Raw genomic sequence first — 24,343 nt, 5'->3', positions numbered from 1 at the left:
TTATAATGGTACCCGAAAATTCTATCTATCCTAATATATAAATCCCCACGTTCGCACATCTCTCTCTCTCTCTTTTTCTCTGTCCGCAAAAAATGTTCGCCGGACATCACGTCAGAATCGGCAGCGGTATATGGAGAACTTTTTACGGACTTTTGTTGAAAATAATATATTAGATGTTTTAAATGTATAACCACAATTTTACTTAAAGAAGAAAAATAAAAATTAAAGGCGTATTCGAATGTAGAGAAACAGTATTATTTATGCAACCGGAAAAGCATTAATACATGTGAAAAAGAACGCATAAAACTGTGACGTCGCTATTGCTTATACATTAACTAATGACGTCATCTGCTGCTTCATACAAAAAATGAACTTTGACGAATCATAGGCCTATAAAAAAATTCGCATAAATAATTTCAAAAATATTGGATTAATTTCATCTCTACTTATTTAAACTCGTGTGTATTTCCATTTGGAACATTGTGTGTGTGTTATTTTTTTTTCCTTCACATTTTATACATTGTAAGTACTTTTTTTCTTTTTTATTTCTTGTGTGTGTTGCCTGGCCCCGGGTGGGCCTCACGCACAACTATGTCGGAAAAATACATCAAACGGCTATTCCTGCCTAAGTTTGGCATGGCAGGACATGCGCCAAAAACTCTAGAGATTTTCATAGAAGAGGGTTTTTCTTTAGCTACTCTCACAGCTGACGAACTAAAAAGAGAGCTATGTATGTTATGTAGCCTATCACCAGCTGAATTTGAAGGTCTGTATAACTATGGGACACTGCGTAAATGGTATGTCACCATTAGATCAAAGGAACTATATGAGAAAATGCACCTAAAAGAATTTCACAGAGATTTGTCACCTGGAGTAACATCCAGATACAGAGTGCAGAGAATATCAATAACCCACGCCGATAAATCTGGGCAAAGGGGCATGCTGAAATGGCTGCCTTCCAAGACAAGTGACGATGATATAATGGCGATTCTGAAATCTATAAGCAGTCAGGACTCAACACCAACATTTAAGAGAATAGACCAATCAAATGTGGTTCAATTCACCATCTCTCTGGAGAAAGAAGATGTGGAGAGTGTCCCACACTATATTATACTTACAAATGAGGCCAACAAGGAGAGCAGAGTCCTTATAATCCTCAATGGGAGGAGGATGCAATGTTGCCATTGCAACACAGACAGGCACCTGCCTAAAATGTGTGAGCATTTGAGGACTCGCGCTCTTGACGGCGTCCAGCTAGTAGATGGACAGTACAGGGCAATTGAGCCTTGGGATGCAAATGATAAAGAAGAAGTTAGGGAGCATCTAAGTAACAATAGAAATTTCTTAAAGCATTGGGACAGTTATGATGTTGACGGAGAAAGACAAAATGAAATGCTTAGAGAAGCAAGGCACAGAGAGGTACAAGATGCCTTTGAAGTAGATGGCCAAACTGAAGCACATCATACTACTGCAGCACCGCAGCAAGTTAACGAAAGCGTAACAGAAACCACCATAGAGGCCGAAGCCATGGAGACAATAGCAACCAGGAATTCCATAGTAACCGGGTCTCAAAAAGATGGGAATCACGAAAATTTGGAGGCTGTCGACGAAACAATAACTAATATTCTTCAAGATAACTCTAGTTCAGAAAACATAACGAAACCGCTAAAGGAAATTAAAAGCTCACAAAGTAAGTCAGCAACAAAGGTATCAGGTCAACTGTCATATAGTCAAGCAATCAGTTCAAGTAAAAATCAATTACCTACAGTAAAGCCACCTCAAAGGTTCGTGACCAGGGCCCAACGGGATAGCAAACCAACGGCTGGAAGGTTTGGAATTAAAAGACCACCACCATCCAGCCCTCCAGAAACAGATGTTCGAAAGAAAACCCCAAATAATGCATGCTAAATCTGGCAACATTGAACATCAGGGGGGCTAGGGACAAAACACATTATATAAACAACATAATAAATAAACACAATATTGACATCCTACTTTTACAGGAAACTAAAATTGGAACTACAGAAGAAGCAAATAAACTAGATGCATAATTAATATCGACAGTCTCAAGCAAAACATCACTCGATCAGCCCCCAAGTAAATTAACATTAGAACAGTCTTCTGTTTCCCAGGTTTTTAAAAGTGCACAACCTGAATGGTAGAAAGAGATACACACCTCACCCTCCCCCCCCCCCCCCCACACACACACACTTCCCTCCACTCAGCCAGACTGGCGGATTTTTCAGGGTGGCGTGCCCTCTTTGCCAGGGGTCAATTTTGTGTCATGGAAAGTTTTGGAATGATAGATCAGTAATGTGTATTACAGAGACACTTCTCCCACGGTGGTTTCTATTTCTGTCTACAATGTGAACTTTTGACTCCTCAGCTAAGGACAGAGCACAGTAAACTAAGCAGTCAAGAGAAACCTAGTTTGCACACCTTATTTTAGTCTAGTTCTTATGCCATTTTATTTTCTCCATTTGATTATTATATATGCAATTGATGTTCATGTCTTTGATGCTGTGTAAAATCTATCAAATAAATTATTATTACTGATTTAAAGGTTTAAAACAATTGAATTAATAATAATAAAAAAAAAAAATAAAAAAAGGAAAAAAAAAAACTAATTGAGGACTGTATAGATATAGATGTTTGAAAGGGAAGAGTGTTTGCTTTTACGTGTCTCATTGTAATAACATAACTTTTCCGATTGCTTAAAATTTGTATCATTTTAATTCTCTGTAATCCCAAATTCATTTCAGCTCTACTTTTAAAAAAAAAAAAAATTCAACCCTCTCCCCCCTTCTCGTCCCCTCAGCCCACCACGCTGATGGAAAAAAAATCCCTTGAATCATCATTTAATTACACATTTGCATTTTCAGTTTCATGTTGGTTTTTAATTTTTATTTTTTCTTTATATTTAGACGTTTTGTATTAGATCTATGTATAAGTAAACCTTCTTAAATGAATGAAAGTAGGCTACAAGTAAGAAAGAAATATTACTATTGTAAATCTGTGTCAGTCCTCACAAGCCGGTGATGAAAACTGTAATACTAAAGCGAACACACACAACTGACGCTGTAAATTACATGTCTGAGGCAAAAAAAAAAAAAAAAAAAAAAAAAAAAAAAAAAAAAAAAAAAAAAAAAAAAAAAAAAAAAAAAAAAATCTGCTGTGTTTTGAATGAAAAGAAATGAACTATTTCATTCAAATTTGATTTAGATCTACGTACACTATGAAAAGTATACAATACAATTTTTCCGGCCTAAACTCATAAAATTTATTTTATTTATTTGGATTCTAGATCTAGAGATTCTAGATCTAGACTAAATCTAAATCTAAATCTACGCAATAACTAGATCTAGATCTAGACGTAGACGCTAAGATCTAGATTTAGACTCTAACTTCTCTAAAATCAATTCCAAAAATAAATTTCTATATTAGGACTAAACTATTTCAAGACTTATTTATTTTATACAAAATCTTTGTTTGGAACTGGCTAATTTGGGATAAAAAATTAATTTGAAAGAATAGGCATATTCGCGTAAGTTAAGATTTTAAAATACGTGTTTCATTCTCCGTATTTTATAAGGTGCCTAAATAGCGGAGATGTTAGTGTACCACGCAGGTGGTGCGGGTTCGAGACACAGCAAGTCAACTTGGTTAATGTATTATTTTTTATTATGCTCGGGCTAAACTTAAAAAAAAAATTCTTTTAGGAATCTAGCTCTAGATCTAGATTGTCGGGTGTCCGATAGGGCACTTCCCGGCGCCGCAGGCGCTTCAAATTTGGCATGATCTTGCCTTGGTGCGACAGAACACGGGGGCCGGTTGGCCGAAAAGTCTACGATGTGGGGGTCAAAACTGACCTCGACTGACCGGTACCTTATATGAGCTATAAATCGAAAAAAAATGTCCACGGAGGAACCTCTTCATAACTCTTGAGGTCGTAGACCGACCTTCGGGCGAATTAATTAAGCAAACAAATTCTCAATGTTTTCGAAAGCCTAAGCGAAGCTGGGCAGCATGCCTAGTGTATTATGTTCTGTCATTACAGTAAATACTTATCGGTACATTTGTCAAGTTAAGACGTTAAAAATAACACTATAGGTATAATATTATTTTCAAATTACTGCGTCTAGGAAAAAAAAAGAATTGTAGACCACTTCTATGGGTTTGCATGGGCTACTGAGCATACGTAGTTTTTAAAGCATCGAATGTTGTAGATTGCCAACGTTTCAAGAAAAAATATCACAACTTTTTGAAATAAGATCCATTCGAATTTTTCAATACATAATTAAATGTGCTTAAAAAGTTTGAAAGGTGTCTAGCTAAAATTCATCTGAACCTAAATGTATATAGGATATTCCCTGACCAAATTAGCAATGGTCATGGTATTAATTTAGTAACTTTATTTTTATCTTTAGATCAGCAGCCGAATTACTCAAGCGTAAAATAGACATTATAACTTTACCAATTTCTTTTTTCCATTATTAAACTTTATGAAGAGGAATATCTATTTTATTATTGCTTTCAATTCAATCAGAAATAAGGTTAAGGTTGTTAAGGTTGCGATATATAATTCGTCTTATATTTACCAATTTTTTTTTTACTCTACACAGTGTCTAGTTTTACCAATTAATTTTTGAAACCGTTCATTCTTGTATATTTTTGTTTAGTAAAAATTTAAAAAAAAAACTTTTAAGGGTTGTTAGCTAAAATATATAAGAGATTTCATAAGCAACAAATTATTTTAGTTATGAAAGCAGGTGTTTAAAAAAAAACCAATACATCTTATTATTATAGAGGACTTTTAATTTTTCCTTTTTTTGTAGTAATTCGTTCTTATTGGAGAAGTCACCAAAAACATATTTTAAAACCAATTTGAAGCGTGTGATCTCTAAAACCAATGATTGTCTTGAACTTAGTCCGGGGTCGACTCTCAGGCAAGAAATAAACAATCTGTGACCATCAATTTACCGCCTTAGGCTTACCGATCAATTGATCGCTAGTAATTAATCTTCTTAATGCCTCTATTATTTTTTTGGGTTTAGAAATCTTTACATTAAATTTTAAATATAATTTAGTCTAATAATAATTCCAAAGGTAGATTTAAAAATGAGATATTGTTGCATTTCGCAGGAGACGATTTTATCTGGAAAAATTAATCGAAATCGCTGAATTAGAAGTGGTGGGTTAAGTAAAGTTACGAACTCACAAACAAACAAACAAACGAAAAAAAAAACCCTAGTTATAAAGTATATAACTCTTGATTTAACGTATGAACTGTTCGAAAACACAAAATCCGTTAGCATGAATCAATGTAACGCGTGTTTCACCAGGAAGGTTTAGTCCTGACACTGCCAGTGTTCCCCGTAGCAGCAGCGCACAAAAGACTGGTTAATTTGATCTGACTTAATAGACAGGTAATAAATATCTTTTTATTCTTGCCGGTGCTGTAATATATAGGTAATATGTAGGTTTTTCCAGTGACAAAAATAGAACAGTAACACGTTGTTTCTTGAAAAACAATCTTTAGTATTTACTCTCTCTGTATATATATCTTTATATATATATATATATATATATATATATATATATATATATATATATATATATATATATATATATATATATATGAAGTATCTTACATATTTAGCGACCAATGCTGAAAAGGTTTTTATATTTGTTTTAATAAACAAAAATAAACGCGAAAAAACGGTTTTGAATTTAACAGTATAATTAGGCCCAGTGTAGAGTAAAAAAAAATGTAAATGTAAGACGAATTATTCAACCTTAACAATTAAATAGCTGAACCTATTTCTTTTTATTCATAATGGAATTAATAGCAATCATTAAATAGACACTGCTCTATGTAAAAATGGAAAAGTAACATTCGGTAAAGCTGTAATGTGTATTTTACGCTTCAATGCATCACCATAAATCCTAGTCTGGAACGAAACATAGTAGACACCGTTACAAAATCAATACGCTGACTAATTTATTTATGGAACAGGAATATCCTATGTGGGTGTAGGCCTATATAAGATTAAGTGTAGCTGAATTTTAACTAGATGCATTTGAAACTTTTTGATAAAGATTATGTAAGCTCATCAACGTAAAAAAGTGCATTTTAATTGTTAAAGTTTGGAAAGTTCAAATGCATCTCAATAAAAGAAAAAGTGTAATATTATTTCTTGCAAGTGTTTACTTTTTCCTAATCGAAGCACGTAAGGCAACTTCTAATATTTTATATAATTAAAACTACATAATCTCAGCGTCACAGCAAGTACATAAAATAAAATGTTTATTCTTTTCTAGTTTTTGTTTTAAAATAAAAATATTAAATATTGATATTTCAACATCTTAACGAGTCAAAGATAAAGATATGTGTTTACTTCAATGACAGAACATAATAACCATATAGAATTTGTTTGTACCATTACAAGCGGTAAATACATTTTGGCTTTACTGAACGTAAATGATTGATTATAATTTTTGTCTGAGAAAATAGCACGAGTGTGTGGGTATGTACGCAAATTTAATAATCGGTTAATTGTATCGAAAGGTCGCAAAAATAATTGAGAGCAGAACAGAGGTTTTTAAAAAATATTTTCTGATTCTAGAGGAGCCCACTTTGAAGGAAATAACAGAAAGAGAATGTAGTTCAGACAAACCATTCAAGTGTCTGCCTTATGGAGTCTGCTACAACGCTGACCAGTTCTGCCATGCTGGAACTGTCGAGTCGTGTTTCCCTAAGAACGTCACCACTGACCAGCTGGAGAACTGGTGCAAGACCACTGGTCAGTTCAGACCCGAGTTGATGAGAGACCCCAAGCTCTGTGCTCTCTCTTGCCAGGCACGGTTCCCCTCACTCAATCTCTCCAACGGTCAGTTGCTGGTTTTTATGTGTCTATTATAGTGGGAAGTTTTAAGTCGAATTTATAAGTTTTTATAAGGTTTCATTCACTCAATCTCTCCAACGGTCAGTTGCTGGTTTTTATGTGTCTATTATAGTGGGAAGTTTAAAGTCGAATTTATAAGTTTTTATATGGTTTCATTCACTCAATCTCTCCAACGGTCAGTTGCTGGTTTTTATGTGTCCCTTATAGAGAGAATTTTAAAGTCGATTTTACATGGTTTTAAATGGTTTCCCTTACTCAATCTCTACAACGGTCAGTTGCTGGTTAGGTTTTTTAACTCTGTACAATCTAGCAAACTAGACAAGTGAAGTTATTCGATAAAATCTATAAAATAAGTTCATAAATACTGTCATAATCTCGAGAGGAAAGCGGTCATGAGGACTATTCTGACGTTAGGGGGAGGGAGATGTACAGAAGGTGTAACCAGTGGCGTAGCGAGGTTGGGTGTCACCCAGTGCGGCACTTAATGGCGTCACCCCCCCAGAGGCGTTGCGACCCTTCCCGGGGACAAACTTTCAAGTTTTCGATTTGCACCCCCCCCCCCCTTCAAACTTTCGATTTGCACCCCCCCTCAAGTTTTTCTCTATATATTTTGCTATTTTTTGCCTTGGTATCACCCGCCTCAATGGTGTCACCCGGTGCGATCCGCACCCCCCGCCCACCCCCCCCCCCCCTCGCTACGCCCCTGGGTGTAACGTCTGAGTTCAATTTAAAAGTATGAAAAATAGCATAATTTTTTTAAACCGATTTTATCAAATTTTCAAAGTGTAGTGCAACAAAATTAATTTAACTACTTACACCCTGATTTTCTAAAATGGTCTGAATTAAATAAGAATCGAAGATGTTTTCTGCACATTAACACAGTAGGATCATAATATCTAATGTTTTGCTTTTCTAAAATAGTTATTTTTAGAAAAATAGGGCGATGTCAAATAACAGTTTTTTTTAAAATCAAAGACGTGGGTGCGAGTGAAAGCTAGCGTGTGGAGTCTTTGTAGAGAAGTTTGGAGGTGTCTGGCTTTTTACAAGCTTTTATTTAACTCACTTCCTCTGTCTGTCTGTCTAGACGGAAACGCAGGAGTGAAAATTCGGACAGTTCTACTTGACCGATACGATTCACAGTTGGCACGTGGGTCAAGACATGAAGACAATGCAATCTGAAACTAAATTTGACTTAATTGGATGCCTAATTAATTTTTTATGAATTAATAAAAATTTGGACCGAATTAGTAGGCATGTCTAGCCAACCACACCACACGCGTCATCACCTTCAATAGCTGCGCCATCACGTAATGGCTGCGTTCAAAAACCATTGCGCGCCTACTGAACGTGATGTTCAGTAGGCGCGCAATGGTTTTTAGTCATGTAACTCTATTGTAAATAAAACATGTAAAGTACTGGAAAAAAAATTCATAAAAAACGTTTTAATTACAAGCTTTTATGTAATGATGCACTAAAAAGTAGAAAATAAATTATAGACTACTATTTAAATAACTATAAAGAAAAGCGTGGGTGTCTTCCTTAACATTAGTAAAGGTATCCAATAGATACTAAAGTGACCCACGCTTTTCTTTATAGTTATTTAAATAGTAGTCTATAATTTATTTTCTACTTTTTAGTGCATCATTACATAAAAGCTTGTAATTAAAACGTTTTTTATGAATTTTTTTTGTTGAGATTGTGCGGTGCGTAGTACAATAAAAGGAAGAAAAAAGCTTGACGTCATTTGAAATCGTTTTAGAAAAGGGGAAATTTTATACAATAATACATTATCCTCTTACATTATTAATTCTCAAGCACTTTTAAAGTTTATCTTTCACCGATTATCTAAACAATATTTTGTGATTTCTTCTTGTTGTTCCTATTAGGCTAAAGTTGTTTTTATAAAGTTGTGGATTTATTCATACTGGAAGAAAAATTAAATCAGTGCCGTAAGAATGTAAAAAGTACTTCACCCTTAATGAACTCAATTATTTTCTTTTTGTACATTAATTTTTTTTTATTTGTCGTATAATCACTGGGTTTATCCCCCCCCCCCCAGCCTGCAAGTTTCCTTGTCAGGAGAAATTTCCATTGTTATTAGATTCAGGTAATTTGTTTATTTTTAGTTGCGATCTAAATGTAAAGGTAAATCGTACTTTATTCTGCAACCAACTTCTTGAAGATTACTGTTAAAATTATTTACCCTTTCATTCTCTCATTATCAGGTCATGCAGGAAAATACTGGCGTGATGTAAGCATCGGAGTAAGTGTTCCTCTAGGGATTGCAGTCGTCTTTATTTTTGGTTTAGGCTGCTTTCTAATACGGAGATCATGTTGTAAGGAGAAATCAAACGATAATTTAGCACCAGGTACCATCTTGATTGTTTTACCTTGTCTTCAGTTAATCTCTGTTTGTTTAGTTATAGATGAGTAATTGTATTTTTTCGAATGATATATTAATATAAAAAATTTAGGAAATACGAATAACGAATGTAAGTTATATAGGCTATATATATAAATACATATTTTTAGGTGAAAACCATAAAGCAAATCCACCAGACGGAAATACAACTGAAATGATACAGCTTCGCCCGGGCCATACTGACGATACAAGCATAACACATAAAGGCATCTTAAATCACCAAACACCACCCAATGGTCAGTGTGATGACGCAAGGTTGCGTCGAGCTCAGGTAGATAGCACAAGCAGGCTATAGCAAGTTGGTCAGACTAGTCAGAGAGAGAGACCAATAAAAATACGTGAACTGACCGGTCACGTGGGACGGTCAGCTGACCACTGAAGCGTGGGCCACTGTTAGGCCGAGAGATGATGATTAGCTAGCGAGGGCAGAAGGTGTTAGGTTGTAGAATGGAGCAGACGTAATTATGTAGAGAACAGTTAGAATGTAGATAGTGGTAGGATTGGTTATGGAAGGGCGTGTTAGTAGAGTTAGTAAAAGTAGTTGTAGTAGATAGTATTCAACAGTCTAGTTAGGTAGGAAATTGATTTATAATTTTAATAAAGAACTTTGTATTTAGAACTTGAACTGTGTGTTATTGGATTCATTCGTTACGCCTTTTAAAAATCCCCACCCTCACAACTGGTGCAACAAGAAGAACCTCAAACAAAGATTTCTTTCGTACCATCACAGTCAGGCACCACCAATGGTCAGACAGCACCCAATGGCCAGGATGCATTAGCTGGCCAGGCACCACCAATGTTCAGACAGCACCCAATGGTCAGACAGCACCCAATGGCCAGGATGCATTAGCTGGCCAGGCACCACCAATGTTCAGACAGCACCCAATGGTCAGACAGCACCCAATGGCCAGGATGCATTAGCTGGCCAGGCACCACCAATGTTCAGACAGCACCCAATGGTCAGACAGCACCCAATGGCCAGGATGCATTAGAGAGCACAGAGCTTGGGGTCTCTCATCAACTCGGGTCTGAACTGACCAGTGGTCTTGCACCAGTTCTCCAGCTGGTCATCTGTCATGTTACCATGGAAACACGACTCGACAGCTCCAGCATGACAGAACTGGTCAGCGTTGTAGCAGACTCCATAAGGCAGACACTTGAATGGTCTGTCTGAACTACACTGTAGAGCTTGGAGATCTGCCAACGTTGGGGACGCTGGAATAATATATTCTTTCTAGTTAGGGGTCATCCATAAATGACGTCACGCTTTTTTGACGATTTTTACCTCCCCCCTCACCTCTGTCACACGTCATCACAAAAAGCCAGACCCCCCCTCCTAAAATAACGTTACATCCCAGCCTACAACCCCACCCCCCTCAAAATTGCTGTTGAATTTTTTTTTTTAAAACATCGAAATTTGTCTAAAATATTGTCTGAACTCAATCAATTCCTATTACAATTTATTAAAACAGTTTTCTAAAACGCGAAATAATTTGTTTTTTAAAATTGCTTTTTTTATAATGCAAAAGTGTGAAGTCGCACCATCTGAACCCCCCCCCCCTCCCCCTCATCACACACCGTCACAAAATTACGGACCCCCTCCCCCCCCCCCCCTACGAGTGTGACGTTATTTATGGACGACCCCTTAATCTACTATTGGGGTTGGAACTTATTTCTTGATTCTATAAATATTTTTATTGGTCTATTGTTTATATCGTATTTACTAGAAATATGACAGCGAGTTGAGCCAAATTGGAAAGATTTTAAAATAACAGCGTAAAAAGTTTTAGTTGTAATAAATCTGTACATAAAGTTTCAATTTACAACGCATTATCATCATCTTTTCTAGTTCGTACTCTAGACATATGGGGCAGATGGAGTAGAGTTCATCTGTTTCCGTTATCTCGAATATGAAGAGATAGTGTGGTCAGCACTATGCTCAGCCGCCTTAATTTTTCCCAACGCGAGTTAGGTACCCATTAGAGCTGGGTGAACTCAGGGACGTTCTACTGTCTTCGACGCGGATTCGAAAACTCTAGAATTCCGGTGAGCATTCTAGTGCTCTACCGCAAGGCCGCGCCGTCCCAAACTACGCATTATATATCATATTTTACTTAACCATGTTAGAATACACTTACCTGCTTCGACTACAAAGAAAAATATAGTTGATACAAACACATTTAAAATCCCCTTTCGATCCATTGCTAAGTTTCTGACTTGGCGGGTACAGATGTAATTCAAGAAAACCTTGAAGCGGATAGAGAATCTACATATTATGTCCCTATCAGAAAAAAAATATCTTCAAATAACTACAGATTTACGCACGTATGTAACTAGAGTCTAGTATATATTAGTGGGAAACGAAAAACAGTTTCGTAGAATAGATAAAAATATGGACAATAGATAGGCTTTTGAGTAATGGGCTATGATGCAAGACTGTATTAGCTTTCCGGTTTTGGCGAAGTGAAGCGTAACAAGACACATATCTTAGGCAGAGAGTGCGGTAGGTTCAAACTTTCCGTGTTGTGATTGTGTAGTGAGGACATTTAAATTTTAAAGTTTTATCATTCAGATAGCCTTGCGCGGTGGTTGATAAGGGCGTGGGGGGGGGGGGGGGGGGAAGGTGTTGATGGCAACAGTATGCAACAGTTTGTGTAGGTTTATGTATATTCTAAAACACTTATAAAAAATATGATATATTATTGGTTATTTAAATAGATATTTAGTAAACGGTTCCAGATGTTTTAAAGTGACTGCATTATTTTTGCTCCGTATATATCTATATCTATCTATATATTATATATCTACACATCATATATATATATAGGCCTATATATATATATATATATATATATATATATATATATATATATATATATATATATATATATATATATATATATATTCTGTATATCTTCTAAAGTTTTAACTATTTGTGACATTGACAAAATGTTTATGTATTTTTTTATCCCCTTTCCCTGTCATCACGCCGCATCCAGTAGCTATGTTTGTAAGAAGTGCATTGCTTTGTCTTCTAATGCATACATGGACATTTACATGCGTTTACTTGGTCGTCTTACCATATTTTAATCACATATGTACTTCGAATACAAAAACCTGTTATTAAAAACAACAAAGATAATATTGTACTCTCTGAACAAAAGTTTATGGACCTAGCTGTGCAGATTTACCTTTCCAACATGAGTTCTTTATATTAGCTAGTCTAACTTTCACTGTCGTCATATAAGTCTCTCCACGGACCAGCATTGTTTATTTAACCACACAAATACATGATAAACAAACGTACCTAAACAATGTCACCGACAGGACAGTTGGAACGAAAACATCAACACTACCTGTATTACACCTATTTTAATTAGATTCAAGACAAACAACATGATGTTGGTCTATAATTGAATATGATGTAGATATATAAGAATAAAAGTAAGTAAATTTGAGGTTGATGATACACTCATTTTTTTTTAAATTTCCATTTCAAAGAAATGTTCAAACACCAATTTTGATGGAGATTTATGCAGTACCCCTTAGACATAGTCTTTTTTAAAATAAGTAAATTGTTAAATGCACAATGTATTCAATATGTATATATATATATATATATATATATATATATATATATATATATATATATATATATATATATATATATATACATATATATACATATATACAAAACTATTATTTATATTTTGTACAATACATATTTCATTTATACAATACATACAATATAGAATTAAATAATTATATACTATATAAATAAATATATATATAAATATATATATATATATATATATATATATATATATATATATATATATATATATATATATATATATATAACATCTAGATTATTAAAATAGTAATCGTATAATTATTTTAAGTACATATATTGTAAGAGAGATAACTGGCTATTTTTTTAAAATACCTAAAATCTTGTCGTACTTTGTTTTGACATAAGGTGCCATTGTTGTCTTTCATTAGTTAAGTATAAAAGCTTTACAGTGTAAATGTGGAAGTCTATCTAAATATAGATAAAAACACAGATCTCTTACAAGTGCCAATCCTTTAATAAAATGCAGTGACTGGTTGAAATATAGAAAAAAAAAATATATTAAGAATGCCCTAGTTTATAACAATATAATAATATTTAAGGCCTCCGTGTTATCACACTTGTTATATCTGTACTTAAATAAACATTTGGACCGGCTGCAATAACATAACAATTTACATTAAACAAACACAATAGTATAACAATACGGATTAAAATGCAAAGGTGTACATTATTGAAAATTTAAATAAAAATATCAAAACAAATAACAGAGTTTATTGATTTCACATTGTAATCCCAGGGAGACCGATGAGGATGTCAACAGTGCATATGTCAGATGTCACTAAAGTGGTGTCACTTATCTGACGGTAGGCATGCCAAATGAAGATGTCACCATACAGGTGTCACTAAAATGGTGTCATCAATCTGACTCGAGACGTGCCCAATGCAGATGTCACCTTTTATGTGTCACTAGAGGGGTGTCAATAATTTGAGTCTAGACGTGCCCAATGAAGATGTTCTGATTGCTGTCAGTAGCCAGGTATTTCACATTCTCGACATGCAACTCATTGCAATGGTGTATGATGTTTGGGGAGTATTTTAGTTGAAAAGTTCTGAAAAAAATAAATAAAACTATTTAAATATGGCTCTACATATACATACAAAAACATAATCGCATATCAAATGATGATTTTATAGATCTATCTATCTATATCTATATCTATATCTATATCTATATCTATATCTATATATATATATATATATATATATATATATATATATATATATATATATATATATATATATATATATATATATATATATCAATCTATATCTATCTATATCTATCTATATATATCAATCTATCTATATATATAAATATGTACATACATAAATACATGCATACCGACCTTATGCAATATGGGGGCTGGGAAAGTAGAGATAATTTTTATCATTAACCTCAGCATATGAAGGGATAGTGTGGTAGAATTATCGGCTACCCAGCCACCTTTACTTTATCCAACGTAAGTCAGGTACCCATAAGAGCTGGGTGGACTCTGTGACGTGGTATTACTCGAGCTTTGAATTCGATCTCGAATCTTTCGGGTAAGCAGTCAAACTCTCTATCATTCGTTTACATCATACCCTCTATGCATACACACATATAAACATATAATTTATAAAAGTGTCAGCTTAACACATAATTAAACTCACACAATATTCTTCCCAATCCTACTGGCTTTTTGTTTCCCAGTTTTCTTGTTTGTCGCGGTACTTAGACAACACTCAATCAAATTCTGCACAGCCAGTACCGGAATGCAGCCGTCTGTATCGGTCAAGGAACCCGTTCTGGTTGGTTTGTTTTCTTTAACAAACCCAAAATAGCCCACATTCATTGAGTCTGCTGTGGTTGAATTTTTTTTCTGATTCTCCGTGTCCTTTTGTTTTGTTTTGTTTATAGTTTTCTTGTCAGTGTTTTGATTGTGTAGTTCTTGTTTGTTTGCTGTGAGTTGTTTCCTGGTTAATCTTGTGTTAGTTTTTAAATAACCAGCTGAGCAACCATCTACCAGTTTACATCCGCCGGTTTTAGCGTTACCAGAGGGTATATTATTTCTCAAAGCGTTTTCCTCGTTGCGCAACTTGCTACGACAAAGGATCCTACCTCTTTTAGTAAACCTGAAATTACTGAAGTAAATAAAAAACTGTTAAAGTAACACATTTAAAGTTTACTGACATAACATATTTATGGGCTTAATTACCTCGATGGTCGTACTACCATAAATAAAACCACATTTGCTACATAAGAATAAGGAGATATGTGGTAAATTAAATCTTTGTCAAAATATCATCATAGTGTAAAAACAAACTATATTTGTAATTTAAGCTCTGCCCATAAGGAAGATTTTCGATTATCAATCATTGCATATATATCTATACCTATACTAGGCATGCTGCCCAGCTTCGCTTAGGCTTTCGAAAACATTGAGAATTTGAATGCTTAATTAATTCGCCCGAGGGTCGGTCTACGACCTCAGGAGTTATGAAGAGGTTCCTACGTGGACATTTTTTTTCGATTTATAGCTCATATAAGGCGCCGGTCAGTCGAGGTCAGTTTTGACCCCCTCATCGTAGACTTTTCGGCCAACCGGCCCCCGTGTTCTGTCGCCCCAAGGCAAGATCCTGCCAAATTTGAAGCGCCTGCGGCGCCGGGAAGTGCCCTATCGGGCACCCGACAACTTTGCTTTATATATTATAGAGATTAGAAAATTGAATAGATAAACAAAGATTTCAATAAAGTAATTAAAGGCTGAAATACTTTAGTATAGAAATGTATTATTTGAATAGGTTCTAGATCTAGGTAGGGTCTACATCTGTGTAAGTCTAGTTTTTCCGTAGATCTAGGTAATCTAGATCTAGATCAAGAATATATAGATCTAGAATATCTAGATTTAGAATCCTAATAGAAATTTTTTTTAAAGTTTAGCCCGAGCAAAATTGTATTGTATAAATTTTATAGCGTACGTAGATCTAAATAATATTTGAATGAAATAGTACATTTCTTTTTATTCTAAACTCGGAAGATGACGTCATCAGTTTCGTGCTCTTTTTTTTAGTGTAAACAATAAGCGTCGTCATTGTTAAATGCGCTCTTGTCCCAAGTTTAAACACTTTTCCGGTTGCATTATTAAAATTGTTTTTCTACATTAGAATACGCCTTTATTTTTTATTTTTCATCTTTAAATAAAATTGTGGTTATACCTTTAAAACAGCTAACATATTATTTTCAACAAAAGTCCGTATAAAGTTCTTCATATATCGCTGCAGTTTCTGATGTGATGTCCGGCGAAAATATTTTGCGGACAGACAGAGAGAGAGAGAGAGAGAGAGAGAGAGAGAGAGAGAGAGAGAGAGAGAGAAGTGCGCACGGGGGCCATTATATATTAGGATATGTAAATCTATACTTAAGTAAGCCTAAGCCTAAGTCTAAGTCTAAGTATGTCTATGTCCATGTCCATGTCCATGTCCATGTCCATGTCTATGTCTATGTCTATGTCTATGTCTGTGTCTATGTCTGTGTCTGTGTCTGTGTCTACGTCTACGTCTACGTCTACGTCTATGTTTAAATTATTAATACATTTTTTAAAAAGTCTATTTAATAATTCAACCTACTTGGCCATTTGGTTGTCAATTGATCTGGCCAAACTGCTCTTATACACAGATCTCCTTCGTTGTCTTAACCGGAACTTGTACAAAACGAATCTATTTGGTGACCTCTGAACTTTGAACTGCTGATTCTCAAGATGGTTACCATAACAGAGACAGTCCTGATCAGCTGGGTTAAGTTTGAAAATAAAATTGCAATATCAAAATTAGGAAAACAAAGATGCTACGGTATTCCAAAATTAATTATGTTAATGCATTTATTTAGTAATCGGAGGAATTTATAATGCCTCCGTACAATTTAGTGTCAAGATTGGGGTCAGAATTATGTTTAACCTAATTTTTATGGTCGTGATAGCACAAAAGCATAGCTTTGCTATTCTAGACAAAGTGTAAAAAATGTAAAGCTCCACTTTCAGAAATAAAGATCCATATGTTCATCCATTTCTTGACCTTGGCATTTGAAGGAAGGGTGAGATCAGCACTATGCTCAGCCGCCATTACTTTCCCAAACGTGAGTCAGGTACCCATCAAAGCTGGGTGGATTCAGGGAAGGCCTACAGTCCCGATTCAGGACCGAGATCCGAACTCGAGAACTTCGAGCAAGTAGCCAAACTGCCTACCATTCGACCACGGCTTCCAAGAATTTTGATCAGAATTAATCTTAGAGTTATGTTTGTGGGGCAGATGAAGTAGTGTTCTTCTGTTTCAACGAAACGGTCATATGAGGGGATAGTGTAATCAGCAATATGCCCAGTGTCTTTGGTTATCCTAAAATGAGTTAGATACCCATCAGAGCTGACTGGACTTGAACCCGGATTCGAACTCGAGACTTTCGGGTTAGCAGTCAAGCTCTCTACCGCTAGACCACGCCAGATACATGACTGGGAACAGAATGATGAAAGCTCATTAAAAACATCATAAAAAATAAAATTCATTACCTGAAGAAAATTCTCTTGTGTTTTCTTTCCTCCATGTTTCACCACATTCCGTGGATCCATCTTCTCCTTCCATTGGGCATGTAACTTGGTTGTTTCCCTTGACTACCCCGTCCAGGACATCTCCTGCCACTACCTGTCCTGAAACTTGTGCACCTGTGCTACCTGCAGGAACTCCTGTTTCTCGTTGTCCTATGCTGTCAATTCTATGCCCTGTTTTATCAGTCCCTTGAACATACATCGCCATATTTGACGTTGTTGAGATTTTGTTCTGGTAATTTGTAACTGCTGTATCTGGAAGTGTTGCTGGACAGTTGTTGTCGTGGTGTTGCACATCTGCTACGCTTGAATGATCATACTTCATCGAGATTGGTCCGTGGTCAGTGATATTCAGAACAGTTTCATCAAGAGGTGGTGACTGGCATTTTTTAGTGGATTTAGAATGTCTAGTTTTAATGCGTCTCTTCTGGCGTTTGCCCGACGGTCCTGATCGGCTTGTATTTATAGGTCTAATCTGGCTTGAACCAATCATGGTATTACCACCGATGACTTCAACTTCACTGCTTGTATGAAGGTCACATAACAACAAGCCTCCGTCATCTACGGGTGTTCTTGTACCCGTGTCGAAATAGGCAGAAGTGCCCGTGTCAAAGGGCATTGAGAGAAAGACGTTGTCTTTATCCAATCTGGAACAGCGGGCACTGTCATGATAAAATGGAGTCGAATGCGGAGATTCATCGCCATAGAAAGAAAACGGTGAGTCGAGCCCCAGAGGGATTACAGTACTGTTATCATTCAAAGGTAGACGACATGGGAGTTTAGGGCAGCGGCCTGATGACGATTTAGGTTGTGTCTTGTGTGTTTTGGTTGTAGAAGATTTTTTTGTTGGGAACAGGTTCGGGATTTTCCATTTGGATTCTGTCGATCTTTTAATACGAAATTCTGAAATATTTCACATAAACAATATAAAACTTTGAATGAATACAATTTGATTTAAGGAATACCCCACTCAACCTCTAGTTATATGCCTGTATTTCTATTAGATAAAGGTTCCGATTTGTATCCCAAAGTGTTTTTATTTACTTATGTAATTATTTTGCCATAATAATATTTATTACAAATTATGTATACTATTTGGAATTTCCTTTTCCTTGAATACACAACGCCATTTTTACAAAGGGCAAAGCAAATCAATCTACTGTTTCTCTTCCCCCCTCTCTCTCTCTCTCTCTCTCTCTCTCTCTCTCTCTCTCTGTATATATATATATATATATATATATATATATATATATATATATATATATATATATATATATATATATATATAATATATTATATATATATATATATATATATATATATATATATATATATATATATATATATATATATATATATATATATATATATATATATATATATATATATATATTATACACACACACACACACACACACACATATATATATATATATATATATATATATATATATATATATATATATATATATATATATATATATATATATATATATATATATATATATATATATATATATATATATATATATATATCTTACCTGGATAATTTCTCAGTATAAAAATTTTCGGAAATTTCCATCGACACTTGAAAGCACCGATAGATGTTTTCTTTCCACCTTGATTGTCACATGACCCTTTCGCCCCGCGACCCCTAAGCACAGCCACTGCGTCATCGTGATTTTGTTTCCGCGCCTCATCCAGGGGCGTGACGCCACAGTTGTCCGTGACGTCAACGTCACCCACTCTCGGCAGGAGCAATCTCATGACGTCAACGGCGTTGGACCCGGCGCTGTAGTGGAGCGGGGTTTTCCCGAGCACGTCCCTGACGTCAACGCCGGCTCCGGCTTCCAGTAACGTCTTCACGACTTCCGTGTGACCTCTCTGGGAGCTGGAGTGTAAAGCTGTTTTGTCGCTGTTGTCTCCGGTGTCGATAAAATCTGTAACCTTTACCAGAACTAAAACTGTCTCATTGTGTCCATTGATGGCAGCGTAGTGTAAAGCTGTTTTACCATCACTGTCGCGGATATTTGGCGACGCCCCTGCGTCCAACAGCGCCCGTAGAATGTCTCCATGACCCTTCTCTGCGCTGTAGTGTAAAGCCGTTCTCCCCATAGAGTCCTTTAACTTCACGCAAGCCCTGGCTTCTAGCAGCGCGTCTACCACTCTACCACACCCCTTCTCTGATGCTAAATGTAAAGCCGTCTTCTTATCCAAGCCCTGCACATCCACAGACGCCCCACTTGCAATCAACATCCGCACGAACTCCGCGTTACCATTTTCAGCTGCGATCTGCAAAGGGGTTTTCCCGTGTCTAAAAATACCACTCTTGGCGTTGATTTCCGCACCGTTTTTGACGAAGATCGCGCCGATTTCAACATGGCCGCTTTGGGCACACAAATGCAAAGGCGTGTTACCGAGGACGTCCCGGACGTGTTCGTACTGACGTAAGACGTCATCCAGCACGACGTAGCCGTTCTGGGCCACAAAATGGGACGGCGTCCGGCCCAGTATGAGATGCTTCAGGCGCCTCTTGCATGGGACTCTGAGCTTCGTCATCTTGTAGTAGATGATGTAAAAAAGAAGGAAAAAACACATCAGTAAAGATAACCTGGTGCTGTTTTTTACGAATTCGGGATTTCGTTTGTAGTGCAAATACAAGACCCGAGCTGTTGTCGTCGCTAGCTCAACAGCGGTCATGTTCTGAGGGTGTATTTTTAAATCATGCATTATGCTATAAAATAGCTGATGCAAATTGTCGGGGTCCCACATTATGAAAAGTGTGTAAAAGATTTTATTTTTTAAAAATATTTCTTTTTTATCTCCGCTCCTGAATAGATTGCTGAATCCGGTCCTTAGTGGATTGTTAATTCTTATATATTGTTACTTCCAGGCATTTACAGATCCACAATCCGAATGTAATTAGAGACTGTTCTTTCTAGCTTCCAGTTCTCATCTGATCGTAAGTGCGGTTATCAACAGACTGCCACTTCCGGTGTAAGAAGATTGTTACTTCTGATGTCATCAGATAATCACTTCCGGCTTGAATTAGATAATCCATTATTGAAATTCAACTTCCAGTACCCTTTTTATCGTTATTCCCGTTTTCTACACCTCATTTTTTTTTTACTTCCGGTCCCAACAGTTTGTTTCTTCCGGTCAACTGGAGATTATTATTTTTGGTCCTCAGCAGTTTGAGTTGATCAGACTTTAACACATTGTTTTATCCGTTAACCAGCAACTTGATCAACCTAGAACATTCAACGTCTACTTCGGCTGTGGATAAAAATATTTTGTGTATGCAAGTAAAACAAAATTTTAACCACGAGGCAAGTTTACGTGTGTGTATATATGTATACACACACACACACACACACATATATATATATATATATATATATATATATATATATATATATATATATATATATATATATATATATATATATATATATATATATATATATATATATATATATATATGTATGTATATGTATATTTTTCAGAAACAATGGCGGCTAGGCAAAGTGCTGACCACAATATCCTTTTGTATGCCGAGGTCAGTGGCACAGATGAACTCTACTTCATCTGCTCCTTGGATAACCTGTTTTTATTTACCTCTGAACAAAGAATTAAAAAAAAGATGGCATACTCATTTGTCCTTACCAGAATTCGCTTTAATTTTAATATGAACTTTAAATAATAATAATTGAATAACGTAAACAGTAGTGTTATTAGGTTGGGTGTCACCCTCTGTCCATCTATGTGACGGTACTAAATGTGATCAAGATTTAAGAGATCAATCTTCACATTAAATGCTGAGTTGGTCTTCGATGAGCAGAAATAATTTTATAATATCCAGGAAATATTACGCCATTTCTATAAAAAGAACTAGCAGAGCCTTGACCTAGTTTCAAGACAGTCCATTCATTCGCTTATCATGGTACTACTTCTATTCGAACGATTAACTTCTTCTAACTACTGCGGTAACTACAAGTACATCCACATCTATTTAAAACAGTAATAATAAACACAACACACTAGTAACAGCAACAATACATTAATCAGTGTAATGTAAAAATAGCCAGTAGGCCTACAGACTAGTTTTTTTCAAGCAAGCAAAAACACAACACACCAGTAACACGTCTGCTATTTTTTCATGACCTTGTGACGTCACTCAGATCACGTGATATTGTTATTGCTTACACAGTGCAATTGAGATAAGGCTTGTAAATAATGGCTTGTCTGTTTCAGGCCTACGTGCGTCAGGTGGAGAGTCTAGTGAATGGGAGGAGTCGAGAGACGCATTGTGTCATAGATGAAACAAACAGTGTAGCTAAGATTTAGATTCTGCACAAGACTACGTAAAGCAGTAGGCCTAAAAAGAAGTAGAAATATGGATGGATAAAGCCAAGCCTATATATATATATATATATATATATATATATATATATATATATATATATATATATATATATATATAATCATTGTTATGTATTCATAATTATTTACTTGTAGTAGTTTAACTTGTAAAATTGCATGTAGGTATAATGACCACAATTAAAGCTTGTAAAATGTACTTTGTCCAGCCTATTTAATAGTACTTAAACAATCTGACCGTCACTAATTTAATTGCATAACAACCAAAAACAGCAGTAAAATATCAATACGCATCATCTTCGATGTAGACTAAATGTGTTGCATTATGGTCTGTACCTAAGTAACACAATCTAAAATAAATATTAGTAAAAGCTGCAATATTTTAACACTGTCGTTTGTATTTGAGTGTATGTTTATGAGTGTGTGAATGTGTTGTGGGGGAGGGCTGGTTCGATGTTAACATACATGCAACAGACTTTTATTGTGACCTATCCGCTAAAATTGCACATTTCTAGTATAAGGAACAAATCTGGTCTTCGGGGGAGAAAAAACCAATGTATTATTTTAGCAGTTTATCTAAACGACGATTCAGGAAATAAAATGTGAACATTACCTTCAGCCTTACAAGACAGGAAAACACATCCAGTGTAAACTAATGTTGTCCTGAGACATCAGAGCGTTGGGATATAGAATAAAAACATGCACCACTTGATAACCATCAGCTGAATAGTACCACTAACTGGGCAGCACTAACTGGGCAGAAATAACTGGGCAGCACTAACTGGGCACCACTGGCTGGGCACCACTCTCATGCCACAACAACTTTGGCACAACTGACTAGCCCTTCCCACGCTAAAACTAAAAACAAAAGCAGCCAGTGGGGTGATAAGTTACGTAGCCTCGAACTCCTGGCAGATTTATTGGGGTCACTAGCTAAATTTTGGAAATTTCCGTTTACTAAAAAAAGCTCGTCCTACGCAATCCCTCTTACACTTACGTTTTTCAGGAAAATGCATTTTATTCAGTCCAGGAGAGGCAGATTGTTGCAGCCCAACAACATTACAAAATACATTAATCTGAAGAATAAAAAAGTGGGTCTTGGTTTTGAATGAGAAGACGAATTTCTCCACTAGTACTGGTCTGATACTTAACCAGCAACAAAATAATAATTTAGGGCTAGCCACACATTGTCGATTAGGGATAGTTTTAGCAAATTTAATAAAGGTAGGGTTATGGATAGGGATAAAGTTTGTGACACTAGCAATATATATATATATATATATATATATATATATATATATATATATATATATATATATATATATATATATATATATATATATGTATATATGTATATGTACATCATCACTTTTTGCCTAAAGATGGACGAGGCGAATAACTATTTATATTAACTGGAGAAAGTTGAATTCCTTAGTAAAAATAAATAAGTAAATAATTCACTAAGATGTCATCCCTTGCAGTCGACCTTACTACCGACCCCCCCCCCCCCCCCCCGTCACCCACACTACTGTATTGCTTTTTGTGCGTTTAGTTTATAAACTCTATACAAATCGCCTACAGCAATGCCGCATCAACCGGCACCATTTGACACTAGTGCTACATTTTTCTAAAGAAAAAACTCAACATTGTTTACTTGTCTAGACCTTAGACAAATCTAAGCAATGTTTAACATATCCTCGTCCTACGAATCTGTTAACACACCTTTTTCTTTTGGAGTAGGTCGCTATGGTCAGTGATATACAGTTATGGTCAGTAATCACATGAGGTAACTTCTAGCACCAACATGCGCACCTGTATAAAGACACCACTGGAATGTCTGATCTAAATCTAGTTTGTATTGACTGTCTACCCTGAGTCTCCAGACAGTACGTGTGAAATGGTAAGCTTATTATTATAGACAAACGCTGTTCATATCTATCAGATACAGCCACTAAATTAATACTTGAACTTCAACCTGTAAGATTTTAAATGATACGTAAAGTTACCCTGTTTTACCTGGTGTTCAATAGGGCAGATGAAGTAGAGTTCATTTGTGTTTGAACTATTCGGATTAAGGGATGATGTACTTAGTTCTATGCTCAATCGCATTCAGTTCTCTAATTTACCCAGGTATCCGGAACTGGGTGGGTGTGGTTAGGACTCGAGTCTGGGATACGAACTCCAGGCTTTTGGTTAGCTGGCGTCAACTCTACCGTCCAACCATGCACATGCCTTATCTTTAAATGCTTGTATATCTCCATTATCCGAAATGGATGTATCGTCGTGTCGTTTTTCCGTTACTTTTGAAACCGTTATCGTGACCATTAGGTTGAATTGTTTATCAGAATTTAAACAACTTTTTGGACTGTATAAAAAGAAAAAAAAAGAAAGGAGTGTGTGTCTGGGGGGGGGGGGGGGGGGAGGAGAT

At 35.7% G+C, this 24,343-nt stretch overlaps 2 protein-coding genes across 2 annotated transcripts; one reads left to right on the top strand and one right to left on the bottom strand.

Moving 5' to 3' along the window:
• Window positions 1-6,133: 6,133 nt before the first annotated feature.
• LOC131949447 (uncharacterized) lies at window positions 6,134-10,177 on the top strand. The gene is made up of 5 exons (XM_059311353.1): window positions 6,134-6,230; window positions 6,627-6,890; window positions 9,131-9,274; window positions 9,438-9,598; window positions 10,058-10,177. Exons 1-5 carry the CDS (start codon window positions 6,161-6,163, stop codon window positions 10,175-10,177), a joined length of 759 nt encoding a protein of 252 aa, XP_059167336.1. The 5' UTR covers window positions 6,134-6,160.
• Window positions 10,178-13,200: 3,023 nt separating this feature from the next.
• Window positions 13,201-22,747, bottom strand: LOC131949487 (uncharacterized). Its single transcript, XM_059311390.1, has 6 exons — window positions 22,529-22,747; window positions 19,077-20,811; window positions 17,500-18,438; window positions 16,568-16,730; window positions 14,612-15,082; window positions 13,201-14,010 (listed from the first exon to the last, which is right to left on the bottom strand). Exons 2-6 carry the CDS (start codon window positions 20,305-20,307, stop codon window positions 13,893-13,895), a joined length of 2,922 nt encoding a protein of 973 aa, XP_059167373.1. The 5' UTR covers window positions 20,308-20,811; window positions 22,529-22,747; the 3' UTR covers window positions 13,201-13,892.
• Between the last annotated feature and the right edge of the window lie 1,596 nt (window positions 22,748-24,343).

Source organism: Physella acuta, unplaced genomic scaffold (assembly GCF_028476545.2).
Source record: "Physella acuta isolate Inbredline_101_S28 unplaced genomic scaffold, ASM2847654v3 ptg000698l, whole genome shotgun sequence".
NCBI classification, from domain to species: Eukaryota; Metazoa; Mollusca; class Gastropoda; family Physidae; genus Physella; species Physella acuta.
This window is presented reverse-complemented; position numbering and strand designations above follow the sequence as displayed.

Excerpts from the sequence above, each read along its gene's own strand:
- LOC131949447 (XM_059311353.1), top strand. The coding sequence starts at position 6,161 with ATGCATCTCAATAAAAGAAAAAGTGTAATATTATTTCTTGCAAGTGTT. Across the intron at positions 6,891-9,130 it reads CTCACTCAATCTCTCCAACG|GTCATGCAGGAAAATACTGG; the intron begins GTCAGTTGCTGG and ends TCTCATTATCAG. Across the intron at positions 9,599-10,057 it reads CAAGGTTGCGTCGAGCTCAG|TCAGGCACCACCAATGGTCA; the intron begins GTAGATAGCACA and ends GTACCATCACAG.
- LOC131949487 (XM_059311390.1), bottom strand. The coding sequence starts at position 20,307 with ATGTGGGACCCCGACAATTTGCATCAGCTATTTTATAGCATAATGCAT. Across the intron at positions 18,439-19,076 it reads TATACTGAGAAATTATCCAG|AATTTCGTATTAAAAGATCG; the intron begins GTAAGATATATA and ends GAAATATTTCAG. Across the intron at positions 16,731-17,499 it reads CACAAGAGAATTTTCTTCAG|CTGATCAGGACTGTCTCTGT; the intron begins GTAATGAATTTT and ends AACTTAACCCAG.